The sequence below is a fragment of the Mustelus asterias genome, chromosome 1 (genome assembly GCF_964213995.1).
Source record: "Mustelus asterias chromosome 1, sMusAst1.hap1.1, whole genome shotgun sequence".
Lineage (NCBI taxonomy): Eukaryota > Metazoa > Chordata > Chondrichthyes > Carcharhiniformes > Triakidae > Mustelus > Mustelus asterias.
The window spans coordinates 182,842,075-182,869,597 of record NC_135801.1 but is presented as its reverse complement, the minus strand read 5'-3'; the positions used below and the strand labels follow the sequence as shown (position 1 = coordinate 182,869,597).

Sequence of the window (27,523 nt, the reverse complement as noted above, 5' to 3'; positions counted from 1 at the left end):
ATGTCACCCAAGTAGACTGCTGCATGAGGAATGCCTGGCAACAGGTTGTCCATCGTTCTTTGAAAAATCACCAGACTGGGGGATACCCCAAAAACCATACGATTGTACCGGAACAGACCTTGGTGTGTGTTAATTGAAACGTACTGCTTAGCGTCCTACTCTAGCAAGAGCTGTTGATAGGCATGGCTCATGTCAAGTTTGGAAAACATCTTGCCTCCAGCAAGAAATGAAAGCAAATCTACCCTAGGTAATGGATAAGCATCTAATTGGGAAACCTGATTAATTGAGTTTATATAATCCTCGCGTACACAATACCATTATGTTTAAGGACAGGAACAATTGATGCTGCCCAACAAGAAAACTGAACAGGATCAATGATTACAAGCTTTTGATGCCGCCCCAAACCCTCCTCCACTTTACTTGGCACAGGGCATTGCTCTGGACCTGAAAACGTGAGGGTCTACAAATAACTTCATTGCAGTACCACACAACATATCCAGTTCATCCTTGAAGACTTCAGGATACTTCTTAACACCCTCGATCACCCTAGTGTGCTTGATCTCACATTCCCACTTCAATAGAATTTTGCTAAGTCGGTAATGCCCTAGCAAACTAGGCCTCTTCACTTTTATCACAAGAAGGCGTGGCCTTGCTTCTTGTCTGTTGTATGCAATATGCATTTCCAATGCTCTGAGTAATGAGCATGAGAACAAGACAGCGAATTGAAATGATAAGCGACAGGAAGATTAGGATCAGTCCTTGGGGCTGTGCTGAGAATAATCCTTTGAATACAGAGGCTAGTGGTGTGGAAAGTGAGATCACGGAGAACCCTACCGTGATTTGGAGAGGGAGGAAGAGAGAAGGGCAGAGGACAGCAGTGCTGGAAATGGGTCGGGCATGATGGAGAATCCTGTGATCTACACACACCACCCCTTCCGTTTTCAAGTGCCAACCTGTATCTTGTTCTCATGATGGTGCTGGCCTTTATTCTGCTATTAACATTTTGCCATGGTGCTTTAAGACGGTGCTGACCTTTGTCCTGCTATTAACACATTCTGTTATAATTCTGCTATTTTGCTTTCAGACAGCAATGGCCCTTTTCAGGTATTAACATCTACTTTGGACCAATGCTGTATCTTTATTATTACCACTCTGGTTTTGTGTTCCATAACGCCTTGTCATGTAATCTCCCACTCTCATCTATCCCTGACCTTCCTTTTGGCTCCATCTGCCCCTCCTCTATTTTTCAGCAGCATAAAAACCACTACATTCCTATTTCAGTTACAGCGAACATACAAATTAGGAGGAGACAACCACTCGAGTCCAACCTGCTATTCAATAAGATCATGGCTGATCTACTTTTAACCTCAACTTCACACTTCTGCCTACCCCGTTAAGCTTTCACCCCCTTGTTTATTAAAAATCTATATACCTTAAATCTAATACACCTTATAATCAAAGCCTCTGCCTCAAGCACCTTTTGAGGAAGAGAATTCGCAACCATCTGAAAACATTTTCCTCATTCTTTCACAAACAAGTAATCCCTCAAAGTGTGGCCGAATATGAGATTTTCCCACAAGAGGAAAGATCCCTTTTGCACATCCACCGTTTCACATCACCTCAGAATCTTATATGTTGCAATTAAGTCACCTCTTTCTCATCAAACTCCAGTGGATACAAGCCGAGCCTATCAAGCCTTCCCTCCTATGACAACCCACCATCCCAGGTATTATTAGTCTGGTAAACCTTCTCTGAACTGCTTCTAATACATTTCCATTTTGTCTCAAATAAGGAGACCAAAACGATACACAGTATTCCAGATGCAATCTCACCAATGTTGTGCATAAATGAAGTATAAACGTCCTATTCTTGCAAGCTATTCCACTCATAATAATAAGTGATAACATTCTATTTGCTTTGCTAATTACTTGCTATACCTGCATACTAGCCTTTTTTGAGATTCATACACAAGGTCACCCAGATCCCTCTGCATCGGAGTTCTGCAATCCACTTTCATAATGGGCTTTTTAAATTCTTCTTGCCAAAATGGACAATTTCACATTTTCCCACATTATACTCCATTTGCCAGATCTTTACACACTCACCTAACCTATTTCCTTTGGTAGCCTCATGTCATCTTCACAACTTACTTCCCTACCTATCTTTGTGTTATCAGCAAATTTAGCAACCATACCTTCAATCTCTTCATGCAAGTCACTATATAAATTGTAAATAGCTGAGGCCCCAGCACTGATTCCTTTGACACAAGGCTAGCTCCATCCTGCCAAACATAAAAAGACCCATTTATACCAACTCTATTTCCTGTTAGCCAGCCAATCTTCTATCCATGCCAACGTGTTGCCCTCTACACCATGAGCTTTTAGTTCCCACAATAATGATGAAGCACCTTAGCAAATGCCTCTGAAAATCTAAGTACAGTACATCCACCAGCTCCCCTTTATTTACTGCACAGGTTACCTCATCATAGAGACTCAAAATGATCACTGTTTCCTCTCTGCAGACGCTGTCAGACCTGAACTTTCCAGCATTTTCTGTCTTTATTAACCTCCCAATAAAGATTCATTAACTCTTTGAATATTGGAGGCAAATGGAGTTTAATGCGGAAAAGTGTGAGGTGATTCACTTTGGAAGGAGTAACAGGATTACAGAGTACTGGGCTAATGGTAAGATACTTGGTAGTGTGGATGAACAGAGAGATCTCGGTGTCCATGTGCATAGATCCCTGAAAGTTGGCACCCAGGTTGATTGGGTTGTTAAGAAGGCGTACGGTGTGTTAGCTTTTATTGGTAGAGGGATTGAGTTTCGGAGCCAGGAGGTCATGTTGCAGCTGTACAAAACTCTGGTGCGGCCGCATTTGGAGTATTGCGTACAGTTCTGGTCGCCGCATTATAGGAAAGATGTGGAAGCGTTGGAAAGGGTGCAGAGGAGATTTACCAGGATGTTGCCTGGTATGGTGGGAAAATCGTATGGGGAAAGGCTGAGGGACTTAAGGATGTTTTCGTTAGAGAGAAGGTTAAGAGGTGACTTAATAGAGGCATACAAGATGATCAGAGGATTAGATAGGGTGGATAGTGAGAGCCTTTTTCCTCGGATGGTGATAGCTAGCACGAGGGGACATAGCTTTAAATTGAGGGGTGATAGATATAGGACAGATGTCAGAGGTAGGTTCTTTACTCAGAGTAGTAAGGGCGTGGAATGCCCTGCCTGCAGCAGTAGTGGACTCGCCAACATTAAGAGCATTCAAATGGTTATTGGATAAACATATGGATGATATTGGAATAGTGTAGGTTAGAGAGGCTTTAGATTGGTTTCACTGGTCGGCACAACATCGAGGGCCGAAGGGCCTGTACTGCGCTGTAATGTTCTATGTTCTATGTTCTAAAATGCATTAGACCCAAGGCTGTAGAGCTAAAGATGTGAACCAAGGCCGTTTGTGACCGTGTATTAAAAGCACAAAGTGCACTTCTCCTTGAAACTGAGGAGATACGAAAAAGACAACTACTGACAAAAGGTGGAAACTAGAATTTTATAGATTTTAAGTTGAGTATTGGCTATACACTTGACAAGATCAGGACGCTTAGTTCAGGAGAGATGTAACTTACCGTACGGATACTGCAGAATTGACAAAGCTCCATTACTATATTCATCGTGAGAATGCCTATCGTTGCTGAGGCATTTATCATGCTCATCAGAACTAATCAATGCTGGTGTTCTGGCTGGTGAATCTTTAAAACAAAACATAAGAAACAAACTTTAAATGACAGCATCCTTGTGTCCCTTGTCTGCCACGGCTCAGTGAGTAGCACTCTCATCCCTCAGAAGGTCATTGGTTCAATCCCATTCCAGAGATTCCAGCGTAGGTTAGAGGGATTAGCGGGTAAATATGTGGGGGTAGGGCCTGGGTGGAATTGTGGTCGGTGCAGACTCGATGGGCCGAATAGCCTCCTTCTGCACTGGAAGGATTCTATGATTAAGTAGATCTTCTAGACTGGCACTCAGAGCTCTGAAAGTATATATCACTGTGAGACGTGATATCTTTCAGACCAAACATTAAACCATCGCTCCATCTATCACAGGTGGATGCACATTTGCTATGGGGGGTAGTATCTTGCTTTGCATAAACTGGCTTGTGTTTCCCACAATACAACAGCGACTGCAAAAACAGAGGGGCAATTTTCTCTTTTCCAACATGCATCAAGCAGAATGGCGCAACACTCCCATCTGGTGGACAAAATGCCAACCACACCCACAACTCGCTGCAGGGACCCACTACGTACTCTCGCTAGTCAAATACCAATCCAAGCTCATATCGAAAGCAAGGAGTCTGCAGACGTTTTCACACTGATCCCTGTCCTGAACCTTGTTCTTTTCCTCCTCTCCTCCTCCCACCTATGGGAAAGTCAGACTTGGAATAGCCGAGGGGAAGGGGTGGGCCCACAAGTGTATATTATTGCTGTCATTTGATACATCAAAGCGTTCCAGAAATTTGGGTCTATTCTGATGCATGCATGTCCCAGTACTGGCACTTAATATTTTACCCATCCTCAATTTTTGGACGAACAGGAACGCTTATTGGCTGAGCGAACCGTTATCTTTCTCAACGTTACAGATTATGAAATCAAACTCAAAAGTTGTAAATAAAAATATTTGCATTGGAGGCAGAAGAAAACTCTGGGCACAAGAAATGGGACGGGGAGGCACAGGAAGGGCCGCTGTTCACCATTTGTCAACCAATGCGGATATGAGATTATAGCGAGGGGGGGGAGGGGGCTACTTGGAAAAGGGGTAACATCTGAAGAGAAATATCAGCCTGAGGACCAAGGAAGAAAGATACTGGAAGATGGGAACAGCTTCTGCAGCCAGCAAAAGGGGCAGGAAGTAGGAACATAGGAATTAGGAGCAGAAGTAGGCAATTCAGTCCTTGGAGCCGATTCCGCCATTCACTCAGATCATGGCTGATCTTTCCCTGGTCTCAAATCCATCTCCCTACCGGTTCCCCATATCCTTTAAATCAGGGACAGGACTATAGCAGGAAAGACGCAGCACCTGAACAAGTGAATGAGAATTTGAGCCAGCCGAGGACTTGGAATGAAGTCTAAGTTACAAACTGCTGCTTACAGTGGGGCAGGAGAAGGTGGGAGTTGGTGGTCTCAGTACTATGTATTACATTGGATGGAGAGTAATATTGCTGCCTCATCCCAATCACAACCCAATAAATGGGAAAAAAAACTGGAGAGAGGCAGTGTCTCTCAGCAAAATCAAAAGGTTTCATTACAATTTCTTCATAAGCCTCAGTCTTGGTGACGGAGCAGGTTTAAATGGAAAAACAGAATACTGCTGGAAATTGGAAATAAAAAGGAAGAAAGTACTGGAAATACTCATCAGGCCAGTAGCATCTGTTTAAATGGGATTGGAACAGTCACAGAAGGCAGTGAGTGGTTAGAAAGTAGGCTTTGCCAACACGGAGTAGCTGAGGCGAGTAGCACTGAAGCATTAAAGGTGAGATTACATCATTACATGAGGGAGAAAGGAAAACATTATGCTGATATAGGGGCAGTACAGTGGTTAGCACTGCTGTCTCTCAGTACCAGGGACCCGGGTTCGATTCCCGGCTTGGGTCACTGCCCGCGTGGAATTTTCACATTCTCCCAGTGTCTGCGTGGATTTCCTCCGGGTGCTCCGGTTTCCTCCCACAGTCCAAAAGGTGTGTGGGTTAGGCAGATTGGCCATGCTAAATTGCCCTTTAGTTTCAGGGGGACTGGCTAGGGTAAATGCATGGGGTTATGCGGATAGGTTCTGGATAGGTTTGTGGTCGCTGCAGACTCGATGGGCCGAGTGACCTCATTGGACACTCAGGATTCTATAATTCTATATTGAAATGAAATAGGGTGCCAAGCATAAATCCCAGCAGAGACCAGTTGAGCAGAGTGTGGTGAAGTAGGGATGTGAAGCAGACCAGTAGAGACATTTCTCTTGGGCGGCACGGTAGCACAGTGGTTAGCACTGCTGCTTTACAGCTCCAGGGACCTGGGTTCGATTCCTGGCTTGGGTCACTGTCTGTGTGGAGTCTGCACATTCTCCTCGTGTCTGCGTGGGTTTCCTCCGGGTGCTCCGGTTTCCTCCCACAGTCCAAAGATGTGCGGGTTAGGTTGATTGGCCATGCTAAAAATTGCCCCTTAGTGTCCTGAGGTGTGTAGGTTAGAGGATTAGCGGGTAAATATGTAGGGATAAGGGGGGGTAGGGCCTGGGTGGGATTGTGGTCGGTGCAGACTCGATGGGCCAAATGGCCTCTTTCTGCACTGTAGGGATCCTATAATTCTATGATTCTAGACCAGCTGGGCTGAATGCGGTTTCTGTGCTCTGACACACTGTATATTTAATATGTAATACAGGTTCGGAGAACATTGCATTTCTGAGGTGATTATAACACCTGTACTTTCTGGGGAAAGAAAAGTTGAAGGGATTGAAGCCTTGCTTCAGTTCCACAGTAACTTACGGATTAGAGGCTTCCACCTGACGTTCGGCAGAGGCATGACTTCATTGTCCCCATGGTCCTCAATGGTCGGCATCATCAATGGGAATTTGTCGCACAATTTAACAGATGACTGCATGTACAGCTGTCCCTTGTACATGCCTGGAATTACAGTGAAAGAATGGCAGTGCTTAGCGATGGCAGAAAAGGTGCAAAGAGTACACAGAGCTGGAATATTCAGCCAGTATTGTGCTGTTGAATTGTAGCTTCCTCAACCCCACAAAACACAGTATATTTTTTAAACATCATAAATTAACTGAACACAGCAGAAATACATTTCACCAGTGAGCACCTGAAGTGAAAAGGCAGTGGCTTAGTTTATCAGTAGGGATAAGGATGGGAGTGCATAGCTGATTAACTCGCTGTGGATTTCCTCACTGCTCTCTCATTACAAATCACAAGCAGCTGTCTGCTATCCCTGCATTACTGCAAACACGCTGTTTCATTAGACACAGAAAATGGCCATTCGGCCCAATTACTTCATACAGGCCTCCTCATGCCCTACTCCATCCAGCCCCTTCATCACTTCCTGGAACCTGAACCTTAACCAGGGCGATGATTCCCTGAAACTTCTTCCATCTAGCACAACCTCGGTATTCCCGGGTCAGGCATTCCCATCTGCAGTCTCTGTATTCCCAGGTCATAGACATTCCCACTCTCAGAGCCACAGTATCCCTGGGTCAGACATTCCCACTCGCACAGCTGGATCACAGACACTCCCACCCACGCAGCCTCCATATTCCTGGGTCACAGACATTCCCACCTGCAAAGTCCAGGAGGAACGGGTTGAGGACTCTGGGTCTGGACTTGTTGTAGAAGGAGGAGGGGGGATCTTATTGAAACTTACAGGATACTGCGAGGCCTGGATAGAGTGGACGTGGAGAGGGTGTTTCCACTAGTAGGAAAAACTAGAACCAGAGGGTACAACCTCAGACTAAAGGGACAGTCCTTTAAAACAGAGATGAGGAGGAATTTCTTCAGCCAGAGAGTGGTGGATCTGTGGAACTCTTTGCCGCAGAAGGCTGTGGAGGCCAGGTCATTGAGTGTCTTTAAGACAGAGATAGATAGGTTCTTGGTTAATAAGGGGATCAGGGGTTATGGGAAAAGGCAGGAGAATGGGGATGAGAAAAATATCAGCCATGATTGAATGGCGGAGCAGAACCGATGGGCCGAGTGGCCTAATTCTGCTCCTGTGTCCGATGGTCTTATTCCCACCTGCAGAGTCTCCGTATTCCTGGGTCACAGACATTGCCACCCACAGAATCTCGGTATTCCCGGATCATACATCAGGCATCGTAGTTGCAATGATCCATTGAGTCTGATGGATGGGTGAAATCTAGGCCAAGTTACAGGCAGACAGGAGCTTTGAATCTCAAATTTAGCCACAATTCTTAAGTGCCAAGCCTCCAAGACCTGGCTTGATCCATCAGGTTTTTTGAAAGGAAGGCAATGCGTGTTGGTGGTATTTGCATTTTGAACGACACGTTGCTGCAATGTACACAACAGATTATTTGGTTTTGCTGAGTATTCCACCTGTGGATTTTCTTTCACTGTTTTTATTCAGGGTTCTTAACAGGTTATATGATTCACAAACCACAGGAGAGCTATAGGTGAGGAAGGTTATTTGCCCCATTTTAGTGCATCTACCCAGAAAGATTAAATTTCCCCATGGTCCCAACCATTGTAGCACTATTGCTTAAACAATCCCATTAGGTGTCAGCCTTGGTTCAGTGGCAGCACCCCTGCCCGAGTTCAAGCCCAAGAGTTCATAACCAAGAGTTCAATGGGCGACAAGGTGGCACAGTGGTTAGCACAACTGCCTCACAGCGCCAGGGACCTGGGTTCGATTCCCGGCTTGGGTCACTGTCTGTGTGGAGTCTGCACATTCTCCGTGTCTGCGTGGATTTCCTCCGGGTGCTCCGGTTTCCTCCCACACATTCTGAAAAATGTGTTGGTTAGGTGCCGGAGTGTGGCGACGAGGGAAATTTCACAGTAACTTCATAGTAGTGTTAATATAAGCCTTACTTGTGACTAATAAATAAACTTTACTTTAAAACCCACACCAGAGAATTGAGAGTTCAATCCAGACAAACTCCAGCGCAGTAACGAGTGCCTGTTACTGTCGAAAGGACCTTTACAATGAAATGTTAAAACCTGGCTCTCTCAGGGTCTCCTGACAGTATCTTGGGAGATGCAGGGTAGTCTTCCCTGGTGTCACGGCCATTACTTATCCCTCAACCAGCTTCCCAAAAACAGACTGAGTGAGAAAAAATGCTACTTGAAAGTTAGCACTCAGTTTCCCCAAAAGCTTTTCAGGTGAACTTTGCCTTTTGATAGTCTTTCCAAAGGCCATTGCTGAGATATATGTATATATGTGATGCATGTATATAAAATGTTTGCTGGGCTGTGCACTATCCCTTTAAGTGTGTGGGTCAGGTGACCCCTGGGAATTAGCTCCTCGCAGTGTGGGACCCAATTGTGGAGTCTTAGATCTGATTGTGGAACAGTGGGAAGGCAGTGGCATCATGGTATTGCTGCTGAACTAGTAATCCAGAGACCCACGGTCATGTTCTGGGGACCTGGGGTTCGAATCCCACCATGGCAGATGATGAAATGTGAATTCAATTTTTAAAAATCTGGAATTAAAAGTCTACTGATGACCATGAGACCTTATTAATTGTAAAAATCCATCTGGTTCACTCATGTCCTTTAGGGAAGACAACCTGCCGTCCTTACCTGGTCTGGCCTACATGTGACTCCAAAGCCACAGCAACTGCCCTCTGAAGTGGCAACAAACCGCACGCACAATGAAACAATAAAGGAAAAAATACCTATAATAAAGAACTCCCCCGTGTTCAAGTTACCAAGCCTACCTCATGGCACTATAAGTCAATAGGTGCATATATTATAATTCTTACTGTTATTTCTTGGAGGTCATCAGGCAGAACCTCGATTTCTTCCGTTATATCCAACTAACTACTCGCAGTCAGGAACTCAGGACATGGATATTTACGGGTGGCACGGTGGCACTGCTGCTTCACAGCGTCAGGGACCTGGGTTCGATTCCTGACTTGGGATCACTGTCTGTGCAGACTCGGCACGTTCTCCCCGTGTCCGCGTGAGTTTCCTCTGGGTGCTCCGGTTCCCTCCCACAGTCCGACAGACGTGCTGGTTAGGTGCATTGGCCATGCTAAATTCTCCCTCAGTGTATCCGAACAGGCGCTGGAGTGTGGCGACTAGGGGATTTTCGCAGTAACCTCTTTGCAGTTTTAATGACACCAGAAAATAAACTATAAACTACATCATCAAACGTGCACCATGTTAACGCAGCCTCCACCAAAGTTTAAAACATTACCATCTTACTCTCATAGAAATCATAGAAACCCTACAGTACAGAAAGAGGCCATTCGGCCCATCGAGTCTGCACCACACCTCAGGAAGGACATACTGGCACTGGAGCGGGTCCAGCGGAGATTCACACGGATGATCCCAGGAATGGTAGGCCTGACATACGATGAACGTCTGAGGATCGTGGGATTATATTCATTGGAGTTTAGGAGGTTGAGGGGAGATCTGATAGAAACTTACAAGATAATGAACGGCTTAGATAGGATGGACGTAGGGAAGTTGTTTCCATTAACAGGGGAGACTAGGACGCGGGGGCACAGCCTTAGAATACAAGGGAGTCACTTTAGAACAGAGATGAGGAGAAATTTCTTCAGCCAGAGAGTGGTGGGTCTGTGGAATTCATTGCCACAGAGGGCTGTGGAGGCCGAGACGTTGAGCGTCTTCAAGACAGAAATTGATAAATTCTTGATTTCTCGAGGAATTAAGGGCTATGGGGAGAGAGCGGGTAAATGGAGTTGAAATCAACCATGATTGAATGGTGGAGTGGACTCGATGGGCCGAATGGCCTTACTTCCGCTCCTATGTCTTATGGTCTTATGGACCACAATCCCACCCAGGCCCTACCCCCATATTCCTACACATTTTACCCACTAATCCCTCTAATCTACGCACCCCAGGACACTAAGGGGCAATTTTAGCATGGCCAATCAACCTAACCCGCACATCTTTGGACTGTGGGAGGAAACCGGAGCACCCGGAGGAAGCCCACGCAGACACGGAGAATGTGCAAACTCCACACAGACAGTGACCCAAGCCGGGAATCGAACCCAGGTCCCTGGAGCTGTGAAGCAGCAGTGCTAACCACTGTGCTACCATGCCGCTACTCTGCACTTGACCACTGGGGTTTTGGCTTCATCTCCTTACCGAGATAGACACCAGACTCTGCCGACTCGGCTGCTCCTCTTGCCGCCTCCACCAGATCTTCCTCATCATCCATTTTGTTCCCCTGACTGGCAGAGTAGCTGGCATCGTCGAAGAGACTGACCGGGATCACTTCTCCATCCTCTACCAACCAGGCTGATGCGACTGGAGTACAGAACTAGCCAGGCAAAGGGAGGGGGCAAGAACACATCCAGATTAGTCATAACCCGCTGAGTAGGCAGTAAGGAATTCTGAACTTGGCAGATTCTGAAAACAATCCTCTCAGACCCACGCATGAAGAATTTGTTACCTGGTGCTCCCATTCCAGTTGCCCGTCTCCTTTGTTGCTGAAAGACATCACCTTCCAATCCGAGACAGAGATCTTTATGATCCGGTCTTTAAAGGTGGCTCCCTTGGCCCCTTCAGAGAAGATTTTTGGTCGCCCATTCTTACTGCTAGCACTGGAACTACTCTCAATGTAGCTGATCCGCGATGCTGTATCTCGAATGTACCTCAGCTCATAGTGCCCGACACTGAAGTTCCATCTCAAAAAAAATAAAGCACAACTTTTATCAGACAAATAGCAACAACTTGCTTTTACAAAGCACCTTCAGGGAGCTCACAGGAATTATCAAGCAGAACTTCACACCGAGCCACTGAGGGGCTATTTGGAAAAGGGAAGTACAAATGTTATCAAAGAGGTGGTAAGCCTTTAAGAAGTGGCTTAAAGGGAGGAGCGTCAGACAGGTGGATGCAGGAAATCCCACAGTTTAAGCCTATACAGCTGGCAGAATAATGGAGAATGGTGCAGGGACTGAAATAAGGGATTTGCTGAGAGCTGAAATGGAACAGCACTGAGATTTTCAAGGGTTGTAGCAGATCGGGAGGGTTGAGGCCATGGGTGGGGGGAGGGGGGGGATGGGGGGAGGATGGATTTGGATTTGAAAACAAGGCTATGAATTTTAAGATGAAGGAAGTCAATGTAGCCACTCAGAGTGCAGCCAATTTCTCTGCAGGAAATGCACGCAGAGGCTGATACACGCATAAGCATCCCTCAAAAAGTTGCTACATATTCCTTTCAGCTGGCACCCAATGCCCCAGTTGGTTTTCCAATATTTAAAAACATGTCCTGTGATGTTTCTAAAAGGTGGTTCCACCAAACTGCTTTTTAAAAATTATTTCACAGGACATGGGTGTCACTGTCTCAGCCAGCATTTATGACCCATCCCAATTATCCTCGAGAATCAGAGTCTACGGCACGGAGACAGGACCTTCGGCCCATTTGCCTGGATTTGGCCCATACTCTCTAAACCTTTCCTCATAGAATCAATAAAGAAGATGGAGATGAACCGCCTTCTCGAATGGGCTGCAGTCCATTTGGTGTAGGCCCACCCACAGTGCGGTTAGGGAGGGAGTTCCAAGGTGTTGACCCAGTGGCAGTGAAAGAATGTCGATATGTTTCCAAGTCAGGATGGTGAGTGACCTAGAGGAAAACTTGCAGGCGGTGGTGTTCCCTTGTGTCTGCTGCCCTTGCCCCCTTCTAGATGGTAGAGTGGCGGGGGATTAATTCAAGACCATTGAATACCTTATTCCTTATCATAGTGTGGGCTGGAGTTAGATTATCCATCCAACTCTCAAATTCCTTTTTGTGCTAATGACGGCTCAGCAATGATGCCAAAACAGTGCAATGAGCTCCCAAAAGCTGCTTCAAACCAAGAGGGATGGATGCAGAAAGAAGGAGAAATGTTTCTCCAGTTAACACCCTCTTCCAACACCAAACGGCCCCCTCCCCACAACCCCTGTTGTAAAATATCCCCCTCCCCACCTTAAATCAGTTCACTAATGAACCAAACTGTGAACCCAACTTACTTCTCAGCACCAGATCGAGGGCCCACAGCCCTGACTGTTTTCTGTGTTCGTTGCAACAGCAGGAGGTCCGATTCCTGCTCAGTTGTTTCTTCTTCCCAGCGGCGACACCCGCCCGCAGAGCAGACATACCGCATCTGTTGTGGCGGGGGGCGGGAGAGAGGAAGAGGAGGAGAGAAAAGAAGGAACCCTTTCAGCAAACCAGACAGTGGCAGTGCCGCAGAGAAACAATCATTTCTACCATCCACTACCGCAAGCAGCACCAGACCAGAATACAAGTGGAGCATTAACCGAGGGTCTCTGATAGTTTCCTAACCACTGTTGCGAGACTTACGTTTGCTGCTCTCCAGTCTTCTGGCACCACCCTCGCAGCCAGAGAAGAATTAAGAATGTGGGTCAGAGCCCCAGCAATCTATTCCCTTGCCTCCCACAGCAACCTCAGGCACAATTCATCCGGGCCTGGAGATTTGTCCACTTTTACACCTGCCAACACCTTGTTACTCCCGATGTCAATTTGCTCAAAAACATCAGAGTCTCTCTCCCGGAACTTGATACCTTCACCTCATTCTCTTGGGTGAAGACGAATGTGAAGAAATTATTCAACACTCTACCAATGTCCGTTGGCTCCAACCACAGGTTGCCCCCTTGATCCTGAATGGGCCCTACTCGTTCCTCTCCCCATTGATATACTTACAATATTTTGAGATTTTCCCTACTTTTACCAGCCAAAGCTTTCTCATATCCCCTCTTTGCTTTCCTAATAGGTTTCCTAAGCTCCACCCAGCACTTCCTGTACTCCACTAATGCCTCTGCTCATTTGCTCCCTTCGTGCGGTTAAAAGTCTTTCTTTTCCTTCTCATTGTATCCAAATTACAAAATATAACCATATGTTTTCAAATCTGAATAGCCCAAACTCCTATCAAGATAAATTTGAAAGACTTGAGTGTGCCAAAGGGTGGAACTAACTGGTAACTCCTTCAGCACAGGCACAATGAAATAAATGGCCTCCTCTCCCTCTTGTGCTGTATCAGTCTACATGCTCTACAAAAAAAAAAGAGTTGAATCTACAGATTCACTTACCTTTCCAGTGTAAGCATCTAACCCATAGCTCGTCCGTGACTTCCCTCCTACCAAGACTAAGTCATCGCCAAGTCGGTAGGACGATTCCAGCAGTGACTCCACTGTAAAAGGAACTGCCTCCATGCTCTCCCGATCTCGATCCCATTGGAAAAGGTCACCATCCAGAGACGGAATTATTACTTTGTTCCCAAAGACCTGTGGGTAAGTACAGCTGTTACATCCGACGTGCAGCTTTAGCAGTGGGCAACAGTACCAGGCAAATACAGAATGCATCCATCGAGAGCAACAGAGCAAGTTTCAGAACCATTGGTTTACACAGTGAAAACAGAGTACCGCTTTGGGATTGCATATTCCAAAGTAGCTTCTTTCATACTCCAAGTGACTGAACAGGAAAAAAAGGACTACGAGGGACAAGGCAAAGGTGAAGAACTTCCCAATAGAAACATTCCTGGATGATCTGGATGAGGAAGTGGAGGGATGGGTTGGTAAGTTTGCTGATGACACAAAGGTTGGAGGTGTTGTGGATAGTGTGGAGGGATGTCAGAAGTTGCAGCGAGACATTGATAGGATGCAAGACTGGGCGGAGAAGTGGCAGATGGAGCTTAACCCAGATAAGTGTGAGGTGGTTCATTTTGGCAGGTCAAATAGGATGGCGGAATATAATATTAATGGTAGGACTCTTGCCATGTGGAAGATCAGAAGGATCTTGGGGTCAGAGTTCATAGGACACTCAAAGCAGCTGTGCAGTTTGAGGCTGTGGTTAAGGCGGCGTATGGTGTACTGGCCTTCATCAATCAAGGAATTGAGTTTAGGAGTCGTGAGATAATGTTGCAGCTATATAGGACCCTGGTCAGACCCCACTTGGAGTACTGTGCTCAGTTCTGGTCGCCTCATTACAGGAAGGATGTGGAAGCCACAGAAAGGGTGCAGAGGAGATTTACAAGGATGTTGCCTGGGTTGGGGGGCATGCCTTATGAGGATAGGTTGAGTGAGCTCGGCCTTTTCTCCTTGGAGAGGGGTGACCTGATAAAGGTGTACAAGATGTTGAGAGGTATTGATCGAGTGGACAGTCAGAGGCTTTTTCCGAGGGCTGAAATGGTTGCCACAAGAGGACACAGGTTTAAGGTGCTGGGGAGTAGGTACAGAGGAGATGTCAGGGGTACGTTTTTCACTCAGAGGGTGTTGGGTGCGTGGAATGGGCTGCCAGCAACAATGGTGGAGGCGGATTCGATAGGGTCTTTTAAGAGACTTTTAGATAAGTACATGGAACTTAGTAAGATAGAGGGTTATAGGTAAGCCTAGTAAGCGCTAAGGTAGGGACATGTTCGGCACAACTTTGTGGGCTGAAGGGCCTGTATTGTGCTGTAGTTTTTCTATGTTTCTATTAGAATGACTAAGAGTGCAGAAACTCCTATAAATGTGTTTCAGTGACCCAACCCCACTTAGCTGAAGAGAGCAGAGATGCGCTGTGGATTTAAGTGCACATTCATTCCTCAAGCTTACTAAATCCAAATGTTAATTTAGTTATACTATATTTTATGTAATGTACCGTCAGGTTCTGTGGTTTAGTCAGTTAAAGCGCCTGTCTAGCAAACAGAAGATCCCGGGTTCAAATCCCATCAGAGCCTCTTAATCTTTACAATTGCACAAGGCGAAATATACCTTTCTTAATACTTTTCACTGTATACTAATACATGTGACAATAATAAATCAAATAATGCTTTATGTGACCATATGGATATATACAGTTCCATATGTAGTTCTATCAGTATATGTAGCACAGAATATCTCGTCAATGGCATAAATCTGTATGTTGCGTAACAAAAAAAAGCTATAAAACACTGGATTTACAAGCTGTCTGACCATGTTTGGGTTTGCAGAGCATGAAGACCACATGTACACATATAAAGCACTCAAGTGGCAACACATTAATTTTAAATAGACGTTGATCAATGATATATGATATAAATCACAATAGAATCATAGATAGTCACTGAACAAAAAGGAGACCATTTGGCTCAAGCAACATCAACTCCGTCCACTCCACTCCCTCACCAATCCGGCAAATTCTCTCTCCAGGTACTTGCGCTATTCCCTTTGAAGAAGCACCAACCTCCACCACACACACAGGCAGACCATTCCATACACTGCGTCAAATAAGTTTTTTCCTCCTGTTGTCTTTGGTTCTGTGGCATTCAATCAGTCTCTAGTTCATGATCTTTCCACCAACAGGAACAGGTACTTTTGATCTATTCTAATTAAACCTCTCTCGATTTTGAGCACAGCTATCAAATCTCCACTCAACTTTCTTTCCTCCAAGGGGAACAACCCCAGTTTCACTGTCATAGAATAGAATCCCGACAGTGCGGAAGGAGGCCATTTGGCCCACTGAGTCTGCACCAACCACAATCTGCACCAATCACCAACCCAGGCCCTATCCCCATAACCCCATTTATTTACTCTGCTAGCCCTTCTAACACCAAGGGGCAATTTACCATGGCCAAATCAACCTAACCAGCACGTCTTGCGGACTGTAGGAGGAAACTGGAAACCCATGCAGACACGGGGAGAATGTGCAGACTGGGCAGAGTGACCCGAGGCCAGAATTGAACCCAGGTCCTTGACACTGAGGCAGCAATGCTATCCACTGTACCACCGTGCCGCCCTGTATCCACATAACTGAAGTCCATCAGCCCTGGAGCCACTCAAAGAAACTTCTTTAAATAAATCAGAACCAAAGAGTTGCGAACGATAAGAAGTAGTAAACTAAAACATACACTGCCTCCACCTTCCACATCCCCCTCAAACAGCTCAACAGAAACTCCTTTTTATTCTTTATAGGATGTGGACATAACCGGTTAGGCCAGCATTTATTGCCCATCCCTAATTGCCTTCAAAGATGATGGTGGCAGGCTGCTTTCTTGTAGGTAGCCAGCCCATGAAGGCACACCCGCAGTGCCGTCAGGGAATCCTAGAATTTTAACCCAGCGACAGCGAAGGAACAGAGGTAGAGTTCCCACTCAGCAGGATGTGCAGTTTGGAGGGGAACTTGCAGGCTTTCCCATGGATCTGCTGTCCTTGTCCTTCTCAGCAGTGCCGGTCACGGGTTTGGAAGATGCTGTCGAAGGAGTCTTGAATTGCTCAGTGCATTTTGTATATAGTACATGCTGCTGCCAGTGTGCATGAATGGCGGAGGGAGGGAACGTTAGTGGAAGGGGTGTCAATTAAGCAGATAACTTTTTCCTGGGTGGTGTTGAGCTTTTTGAGTGCTGTTTGAGCTGCATTCATCCAGGCGAAGTGGAGAGTATTCCATCACACTCCTGACTTGTGCCTTATAGATGGTGGACACTTGCCTTAGATTTCATAGCCTTTGACTTACTCTTGTAGACACAGTACTATACTCATATGGTTGGTCTAGTTCAGTTTCTGGTCAATAATGAAAAGAATTGCAAACCATGAAAGCATGTGCAATTGAAGGCAACTTTGCGACATGAGGTGGGAGCTAGGAAAGAGACAACAAGGGGAACGTTCTGACTGGCAAGTTGTGACAAGTGGCCAGGAGATCTGTACATGGACTTCAGCTTTGTACCATGTGTCGTGCTTTGGATATATGACTCAGCATTCCTTCATCCAAGTTTGAGAGGCACAATGTCGTCAAGGTGGGAGCAGTAAATTGTGCAAGTGTCTTCTAGAATGTTCAAAGTCAGGCAATTTATTCCACCCAATTGGAAACTAACCTAAATTAGCAACAAGTCTTCAGACCTTTTAGGGACCAGAGACTTCCACGATAAACTGAAGGAATTATCAGAGCATAATGTGCCATGTACTCTCATCCATTGTGCACCTTGCAAATTATCCATAAACTCAATAAATTATACTGAATGATCTGTTCAACATGAGATCATGATGTGGAGATGCCAGCATTGGATTGGGGTAAGCACAGTAAGAAGTCTCACAACACCAGGTTAAAGTCCAACTTTAATTTGGCAGCACTAGCTTTTGGAGTCTCAAGGTCCTTCATCAGGTGAGTAAGGACTTGTGTTCACAAACAGGGCATATAAAGACACAAACTCAATTTACAAGATAATGGATGGAATGCGAGTCTTTACAGGTAATCAAGAGTTAAAGGTACAGACAATGTGAGTGGAGAGGGGGCCAAGCACAGGTTAAAGAGATGTGTATTGTCTCCAGCCAGGACAGTTAGCGAGATTTTGCAAGCTCAGGCAAGTCGTGGGGGTTACAGATAGTGTGACATGAGATCAGACAGAACTGCAGAGTTGCATTAAAAGGCTGGGCCTCCTTCTTGGAAATGAGGTGGGCCAGATAGACCGAGTGTCAGAAAAGGAACATTTAGGAGATAGTTATCATTGAGCCATAAGGTTTAGGAAGATGGTAAAAAAGGACAATGAGCAATCTAGAGTAATAATAATCAACTGGGGAGATTGGGGCAAGAACAGAGCCGAGTCGGATAGACTGGAACAAAAGGTTGGCGGGAATAAGTGTAGCTGAACAATGGTCTTTCTTCAAAAAAGAAATGGTACCTTGGCTTTGCCTGAACATTCCCATAAAATAAGTGAAAAGGTGGAGCAAGAAAACGAGCGCTCCCTGGATGAAAAAAGGGATAGAAATTAAGCAACAAAAGGTTTGCTTATGATAGGTGACAGATAAAAAATACAATTGAGAACCAAGAGGAAATACAGAAGATTCAAAATGATCAAACAGCAAATAAGAGAAGCAAAGAGGGATAAGAACAGAAACCAACATAAAGGGGAATCCCAAATAGACATATAAATAGTAAAATGGTGCTAAAAGGAGGAACAGGGCTGGTTAAGCACCAAAAGGGGATTTACACATGGAGGCAAGCAGCTGTTGAAAGAATACTTTGCATTGGTCTTTCACCAAGGAAGCAGATGCTACCCAGGCCGTGGTGACAGAGGAGAAAACTCTGTCACCAGGAGGTTTCAAAATTGATAAATAAGTATTGGATAAACTGTCAGTACTTAAGAGTTGACAAGTCACTGGGATCAGATCAGATGCATCCAAGGATATTGAAGTGAGAATGGAAATTGCAGGGGCTCTGGCCATCATCTTCCAGTCTTCTCTAGACTCGACGAAGGTGCCAAAGGACTGGAAAATTGCAAACACTACTCCCTTGTTCAAAAACATTTGAAACGAGATAAGCCCAACATTCACAGATCACTCATGTTAACTTTGGTAGTGGGGAATCTTCTAGAAACAATTTGAGATAGCATAAATAATCACATGGAAAAACATGGGTTGATTAGGAAGAGCCAGCATGGATTTCTTAAGGGGATATCAGGTTTAATTTTGAAGAGGTACCAGAGGGGGTTTAGGAGGGCAATGCTATTGATGTGATGTACATGGACTTCAAAAATGGATTTGATACAGTGCCACACAAACTTGTGGAAAAAGTTGTAGCTCATGGAATCAAAAGGACAGGACAAGGTGATGTAGAAATAAATTGGCAAAAAAGCTAGTTAATGACTGATATTAGGGACTTCCTCTCACAAAGAATAATGGATACCTTGAATGCACTCCCAACAGAATTAAAGAAATAATTTGGTGTTAAATAATTTTAAGTAATTTTGAATGGGTACACCATGAGCAGAGTCGCCTCTCTCATGTCACACTCTTGTGAATGTAATAAACAATGCAGATGGGACTTTACAGGGCAGAATGTTGGGCAGGACACCTGAGCACCTGTTGTAAATCACACTTGGGATTAAAAACTCATCCACCTGAAGTGCCGAAACAACATAGAAAGCAGTTTTATCCGAGAGCGGCTCCTCCAACAATACAGCACTCACTCAGTACTGCACTAAAGTGGGGCCTTAGTAGAAATCTCAATCTTCCAAAGGGTTTCAAAACAAATATTAACCAACCATCTGTGGTACTGGATGATTTAGGAGGAGGTCCTTTGAACTTTGTCTCCAAATTACTGCAAGTTATATGTTATCATTCTATGTATTGGAACTGGAGAATTGTACCTAGACTAACAAATGGCAATCCTTGTTATTACAGCTTGGATTAAATATCTTGTTCTGGTATCTATTGATTTATGGGGAGGCTGTGGCATTGCCACTGGACTAGTAATCAGGAAACCCAGGGTAAAGCTGTGGGGACCCGGGTTCAAATCTTACCATAGCTGATGGTGAAATTTGAATTCAATAGAAATTTAGAATGAAAAGTCTAATGATGATCATGAAGCCCTTGTCAATTGTTGTAAAAATCCATCTGGGTTCACTAATGTCCTTTAGGGAAGGAAAACTGCCATTCTTACCTGGCCTGGCCTACATGTGATTCCCAATCCACAGCAATGTGGTTGATTCTTGCTGACCCAGCCAGTAATGCCCACATCTCAGCCAACTGATTTGATTTGATTTATTGTCACATGTATTAACATAAAGTGAAAAGTATTGTTTCTTGCGCTCTATACAGACAAAGCATACCGTTCATAGAGAAGGAAACAAGAGAGTGCAGAATGTAGTGTTAGTCATAGCTAGGGTGTAGAGAAAGATCAACTTAATGCAAGCTAAATCCATTCAAAAGTCTCACAGCAGCAGGGAAGAAGCTGTTCTTGAGTCAGTTGGTACGTGACCTCAGACTTTTGTATCTTTTTCCCCGAAGGAAGAAGGTGGAAGAGAGAATGTCCGGGGTGCATGGGGTCCCTAATTATGCTGGCTGCTTTGCCGAGGCAGCGGTAAGTGTAGACAGAGTCAATGGATGGGAGGCTGGTTTGCGTGATGGATTGGGCTACATTCACGACCTTTTGTAGTTTCTTGCAGCCTTGGGCAGAGCAGGAGCCATACCAAGCTGTGATACAACCACAAAGAATGCTTTCTATGGTGCATCTGTAAAAGTTGGTGAGAGTCGTAGCTGACATGCCAAATTTCCTTAGTCTTTTGAGAAAGTAGAGGCATTGGTGGACTTTCTTAACTATAGTGTCAGCATGGGGGGACCTTGACAAGTTGTTGGTGATCTGGACATCTAAAAACTTGAAGCTCTCTACCCTTTCTATTTTGTCCCCATTGATGTAGACAGGGGCATGTTCTCCTTTACACTTCCTGAAGTCAATGACAATTTCCTTTGTTTTGTTGACATTGAGGGAGAGATTATTGTTGCCGCGCCAGTTCACCAGATTCTCTATCTCATTCCTGTACTCCGTCTCGTCATTGTTTGATCAATGATCAACTGATCAATAAGCGATGCCATTCTCTCCAACTCCTTTGCAGCATTAGATTCCAACAATCCCCAAGGATTCCAGTTGAAGTGCAGTCATGAGCTGTCACACCCTTGGACTTCCCTTCCTCTTCCACATTCATTAGTCCCAGGACTCGGATTTCATTCAAGTTTAAAGCACAGGGACAGGTCATTCAGCTCAGTGTTTCTACTCCCCAGCCCCTTCGTCACTGAATACCACTAACACATCCATCGATCAATCCCTTTCTCCCTTGTGTGCTTATCTCACTTCCTCTCCCATATTGTGCCTATACTGGGCAATTAACAGCATAAAACCTTATGGCTATTAAATATAAATGCATTTCTAATCTGCTGTGCAGTGTCACAAGAGCTAAAATACATTCAAACTGAAGAACAAATGGACCTGTATGACAGTATATTTCTCAGGATATGACCTCCTAGCCAATATGATTTCTGCACTAGCGTCGACTAGCACAGTGTCGACACATTTTATGAAGAAAAGTTTTATGAACTTTTTCTATTCCTGCGAAGGATTCTCTTGTGGCTGCAGTTATGTGCAGGGAGGCTTCAAAAAATTACATCAGTGTGCCGTGATAGATACTGCATTGCATCTGTCCCAAAGACAAAGGGCTGAACTTAAAGCTGAGCACAGCAAAATATTTTATACCACTGCCATCAGCTGGAACGTAAATGAAAAGTTTCAGTTACAAGGAAATGAAGAGATCAGCATCGAAATGTACGAATGACAAATCCTTAGTAATCCATAATCAGGTCTGAGCTCTCACTGCAGGTAGTATTGCTGAAGGTGCAGTGTGAAACAAGGTGACATCATCCACTCACCCCCCACCATCCCCACCAACAGCATCTCTGCAAAGACCATTACCTCACCAGCTAATCTGCTAGTATGACTCATACCAGAAGGAAGGCTTCAAAGTGGCACTTCATTCAAACAGCTATTCCCTCTTCACTGAAGTCTGTCAATGTTTCACAGAATGCCAGAGGGCAGCAGAGATTAAACTCAGCACGAGCAGGACAAACATCCAGGAAGGAATTTTTGCAGGTGGCATTCTCTAGATCTCATTACTCACAAAAGATCAGCTAAACGAATACCCGTAGGAGATCTAAGCCTCGTCATCTGCTGCCTAATAATCATTAAAGTGATAAAAAGATGCCATTCCCAGCTACACGGATTCCTTGTTGAATTCCTCATCTTAACCAAAATCAGCAGACGGCAGCTGCGAAGACCTTAACACTGTCCTGTGTGTCTCTTCCTGAAGACCTGAAGAAGGGGCTCAGAGCCTCGAAAGCTTGTGTGGCTTTTGCTACCAAATAAACCTGTTGGACTTTAACCTGGTGTTGTTAAACTTCTTACTGTGTTTACCCCAGTCCAACGCCGGCATCTCCACATCATGTCTCTTTATTGGCAGTGGAGCACTTTGGGGCAGCCCCAAGATGGTGCAGGCACTGTATGAATGCAAGTCTTTGACTTCTTTCTCCAGAAGGGTGGAAGGCTGCCTCTCCTGCTCACCATCGTGACCCATGCGGGCAAGGATCAGCTTAGCCCGACAACACATTGCCATTCTGCGCAAACAGTCTCTTCAGCAAGGAACTGGAGAGCTGCCAGTGTTTGAGAGACCAGAAAGAAAGGCAGTCTTTCAGAACAGAATGCAACAGATGTAAAGATGCACAAATGGTCTCACAGCCCCAGCAAGTTCTATGGTAATTTTCAAAGGTGTTTCAAACAACGTGAAATTAAATTCAGAAGGACTGCAAGCTGACAAAGCAAGCCTAACTGCAGGCCCAGTTCACAAACAACCAGTGTTGAGGCCAACTTCCAATTAAAGTTTCAACTGAAGGTAACCGAAGGTGAGCCTAGCTCAAGGCTGAAGGGTCCGAAGTCTTTTTGTGACAAGAAATCATGGAATTAGAACATGTTTTAATGATCTGTAGTGAAATACAACAGTTTCCAGCCACCTCAAATAATTGGAATTATTAGACTTCAAGTGGGTAGGAAACATGAGTTTTCCTTTACCTTCGGCAGTGATTAGCATTGCTGCCTTACAGTGCCAGGGACCCGGTTCAGTTTGAGTTATTTATTAGTGTCACAAGTAGGCTTACATTAACACTGCAATGAGGTTACTGTGAAAATCTCCTAGTCACCACATTCCACCGCCTGTTCAGGTGCACCGAGGGAGAATTTAGCATGGCCAATCCAGCACGTCTTTCTGACTGTGGGAGGAAACCAGAGCACCGGAGGAAACCCACACAGACACGGGGAGAATATGCAGACTCCGCACAGACAGTGACCCCAAGCCAGGGATCGAACCCAGGTCTCTGCCACTGTGAGGCACCAGTGCTAACCACTGCGCCACCGTGCTGATAAGGACTGGGTATGGCCTTGGTATGGCTTCTGCTCTGACCAAGACCGCAAGAAACTACAAAGGGTCGTGAGTGAAACCCAGTCCATCACTCAAACCAGCCTCCTGTCCATTGACTCTGTCTACACATCCACTGCCTCGGAAACGCAGCCAGCATAATCAAGGATCCCATGCACCCCGGACATACCCTCTTCCATCTTCTTCCGTCAGGAAAAAGATACAAAAGTCTGAGGTCACATACCAACCAGCTCAACAGCTTTTTCCCCCGCTGCCATCAAGACTTTTGAATGGACCTACCTCATATTTTGATCTTTCTCTACACACTAGCTATGACTGTAACATTATATTCTGCACCCTCTCCTTTCCTTCTCTATGTATGGCATAAGAAATAATATACTAATATAATAATATACTAATACATGTGATGTATTAGTATAATAAACCAAATCAAGATGTTCTGTTGGAGGATGGGTGTATACTCAGTGGGCCAAATGGCCTCCTTCTGCACTGTAAGGAGTCTATGATTCTGTTACTGTCTGGATTAATGTATTGTCTACAGTTACTGAAGTGACCACAGCATTACAAACAATAGAGCATGACCTTGTTGAATTATGGACAGGCCAAGCAAAGAGCTGTGACATTGATTCACAAACTATTTTCCAATGTGACCCCTTTTCAACTCAACCCTCTCAAAGGCAATTAGAGAGGGGCAAAGGCTGGCCTCCTCCATCTCCCTGAATCCCTCCACCTGAGTTTATATTCATCCAATGCCACACTTCCAAGGAAGGACAAGCCACCTCCTCTGGGGATAGGAGCCGAAGTCATGGGGGCTCAGAATCTAGTGACCCTAAGTGCAGCCTCTTCACTGGGCACTTGGGTGTTGTTTTACTTTAGTTAATCTTACCTGACATTTAGCAGTGCTGCTGTAATTGCCCTGAACACACCTGGGTTAGAGATGGAAATGTAAAATCTCTAGCTAAAATTTCAGACTGACTACCCTTTGGTCAGTAACTGCTGCTGGCAACACACATGTATGGCCATTAGGAAAGTAAGAGTTTTAACAACACCAGGTTAAAGTCCAACAGGTTTACTTGGTAGCAAATGCCATTAGCTCTCGGAGCCCTGCTCCTTCATCAGATGGAGTGGATATCTGCTCTCAAACAGGGCACAGAGACACAAAATCAAGTTACAGAATAGGGATTAGAATGCGAATCCCTACAACCAACCAGGTCTTAAAGATACAGACAATGTGAGTGGAGGGAGCATTAAGCACGGGTTAAAGAGACGTGTATTGTCTCCAGACAGGACAGCCAGTGAGATTTTGCAAGTCCAAGAGGCAAGCTGTGGGGGTTACTGATAGTGTGTGACATAAACCCAAGATCCCAGTTTAGGCCGTCCTCATGTGTGCGGGAACTTGTCTCCACATCATTAGGAAAGTCAGACTCAGTTGTGAGACCCTTGTGGTTGCAGATCAGACGAACATTCACAACCAACGAGCACAAACAGCTCCTTGGACAATACAGCAGAGGGCGATCTACACCCACAGGACCATATACCAGGAAGTGGAGAGAAAAAAAAAGTCAAATGCTTCAGAAACAAGCTATTTGACGAAAAGAACAATGGCCACTTCAATATTAGAAACTCTACTTCAGTTTAGCTGCTGAAGTGGAGTTTTTATTACAGGATCTTCAATAAATTGCAGAGCCACAACATGTCAGGAGGGATTCAATTTCCTATCAGAACTGGAATCCACATCCCAGGGGGCATAAAGGGGCACACAGAATTTTAAAACTCATCTTTGTCCTCATCACCTCCAACCCCACCCTGCAACCCTTGAAATATCAGCACCTCAATTTTAATGATTCATAACTAGGAGCAGGGGTAGGCAATTCAGCCCCTTGAGCCTGTTCTTGGTCTCAGTTTGGCCTCATCTCCACCTTCTTGCCCGTTCCTCATAACCCTTCATCCCCCACTAATTAAAAACCTATCCACCTCCTCAAATTTGTTCAGTATTCCAGTGTCCGCTGCACTCTGGGGTAGAGAATTCCACAGATTCACGACCCTTTGAATGAAGTAACTCTCCACGTATTTTAAATCTGCCACCCCTTGGCCAATAACTATGGCCTCTCATTCTAAAATGTCCAAGAGGAAATATCCACTCGACAACTACCCTGTCAATCTCCTTTAGCAACTCAATTAGACCTCCTCTCATTCTTCAAAACTTGAGTCCAGGCCTAAACCACTCAAACGCTCTTCATAAGACAAGTCCTTCATCCTTGGAATCAACCTAGTGAACCTTCTCTGAACCGCTGCTAATGCATTTACATCTGTCCTCAAGTAAGGGGCACAAACAGTGCACAGTACTCCAGATGCAATATCACCAATGCCATACACAATAGCACCTCCCTACTTTTATGCTCTATTCCAGTGGTCTTCGACCTTTTTAAACACAAGATCACTTTTAGCATCAAAGGCCACCTCATAAAAAGGTGTGTGGAACCAAAGTAGGCCTTCATATCGAGTGCCCAGATGTCAGAAGAGTACTTCTCTCAAGTCCCAAAAAATCTTTGTCTCTTGACCTAGCTTTCGACTCTCATTTTGCAAGGTAACTTCCATGTGAAGTCCACTGCTTCGTTCAAACACCTGCTGAAATTTTTCTGCCAGTTCTCCAATGTTCAATTGAAAACAATTTGAGAAAAAAGAACAATGATTTGTTGAATCTTGCCTACCCCTGAAATTGTCCTTTTCCAATTTGTTCAGGTGGTCACAGAATTTCTTTGGATGGGACCCTGTCTGTTTGAACTGCTTTTGAATTTTCTCCAGATTTGGGAAGTGCTCAGTAATTTTGTTCTTTAACTGCAAGGAACACAGGCCCAGTTTCAACTTGAACACATTCACTGCACTGACTATGTGTGACATCTGTCCCACGGTAGCACAGTGGTTAGCACTGCTGCCTCACAGTGCCAGGGACCCAGGATTGGTTCCCGGCTTGGGTCACTGTCTGTGGGAGTGTGATCATTCTCCCCATGTCTGTGTGGGCTTCCTCCGGGTGCTCCGGTTTCCTCCCACAGTCCAAGAGATGTGCTGCTTAGGCGAATTGGCCATGCTAAATTCTCCTTCAGTGTAACTGAACAGGTGCCGGAGTGTGGTGGCTAGAGGGTTTCCACAGTAACTTCATTGCAGTGTTAATGTAAGCCTACTGGTGACACTAATAAATAAACTTTAAACCCTGCGGTTCGCGGTTCAGCTCATTCGGTTTTGCACTTAAGTCCATAAGAAACGGCAAGTCTGGCAACCGTGCATTATCTGACAGTTCACTATACACCCTAATTTAAGAAAGGTGACAATTTCAGGGAGCAGGTCTAAAAATCTCTGGAGGACTTTTCCTCGGCTTAACCACCTCACATCTGCAGGAAGGATTAGCTCACCATAGGTGGTATCAAACTCGAGTAATGATTTGAACAAGCGATGTTGCAAAACTCGGGCAAAAATTCAGTTGACTTTCTTGACAATTGTCATCACGAGAAAAATCAATAACATGAGCGCTTGTTGGTGGATAACAGTGGTAATTGACAAAGGAGGGAATTCAGGATCATATTTGCAAAGGACAACAAAACTTGTATTGACACCCAGCATTGACAGTGCACCATTAGCTGTGATTGAAACTAGTTTGTTGATCAGAATATTTTTCTGTGTCACATCCTTTTCAATTTGGTGTAGACATCCTCGCCTCTTGTCCTCTCAGTGGCAAAAAACGGAGGAAGTCCCCCTTTGTTGTTGCATCTTTGGTTTTGTTTGCATGGCATTCAATCAGTTGGGCCATATCCGTCATGACTACTGACTCAAACTGCAATGAAAAACGTTCACAGTCTGATAAGTCTTGGTGTATTTGCTGAGACACTTCTTCGGAAAACAATTCCACCCTTCTTGGCTACTGGTAAAGCACCAAGCGGCATGCTCTTGGTGCCTGTCATAATTTCATCTTTATTTTCAAAGTCTTTGAAGGTGGTGACAGAAACCTTCATCGCCTCTTTGATAACCTACGTTTTGCTGGCAGATGGCCAATGAGAAAAGACGCCTCTTTGCTCGCCTTGCTTTAAGCCACAGGTTTTGAAATGAATGCGACTGTTGAGCTTGCAACATCCCCTTCAACCCT

At 45.0% G+C, this 27,523-nt stretch overlaps 1 protein-coding gene across 3 annotated transcripts in view; it reads right to left on the bottom strand.

The window, feature by feature from the left end:
- The window catches only part of eif2ak3 (eukaryotic translation initiation factor 2-alpha kinase 3), a 91,823-nt gene that overhangs the window by 34,425 nt on the left and 29,875 nt on the right, over positions 1-27,523 (bottom strand). For all 3 annotated transcript variants that reach the window (XM_078223997.1, XM_078224005.1, XM_078224013.1), the window contains 6 exons: positions 13,769-13,963; positions 12,692-12,825; positions 11,133-11,367; positions 10,826-11,000; positions 6,518-6,655; positions 3,624-3,746 (listed from right to left, as the gene is read on the bottom strand). In XM_078223997.1, coding sequence (XP_078080123.1) covers positions 3,624-3,746; positions 6,518-6,655; positions 10,826-11,000; positions 11,133-11,367; positions 12,692-12,825; positions 13,769-13,963 — 1,000 coding nt within the window. The remainder of the gene's footprint in view (positions 1-3,623; positions 3,747-6,517; positions 6,656-10,825; positions 11,001-11,132; positions 11,368-12,691; positions 12,826-13,768; positions 13,964-27,523) is intronic.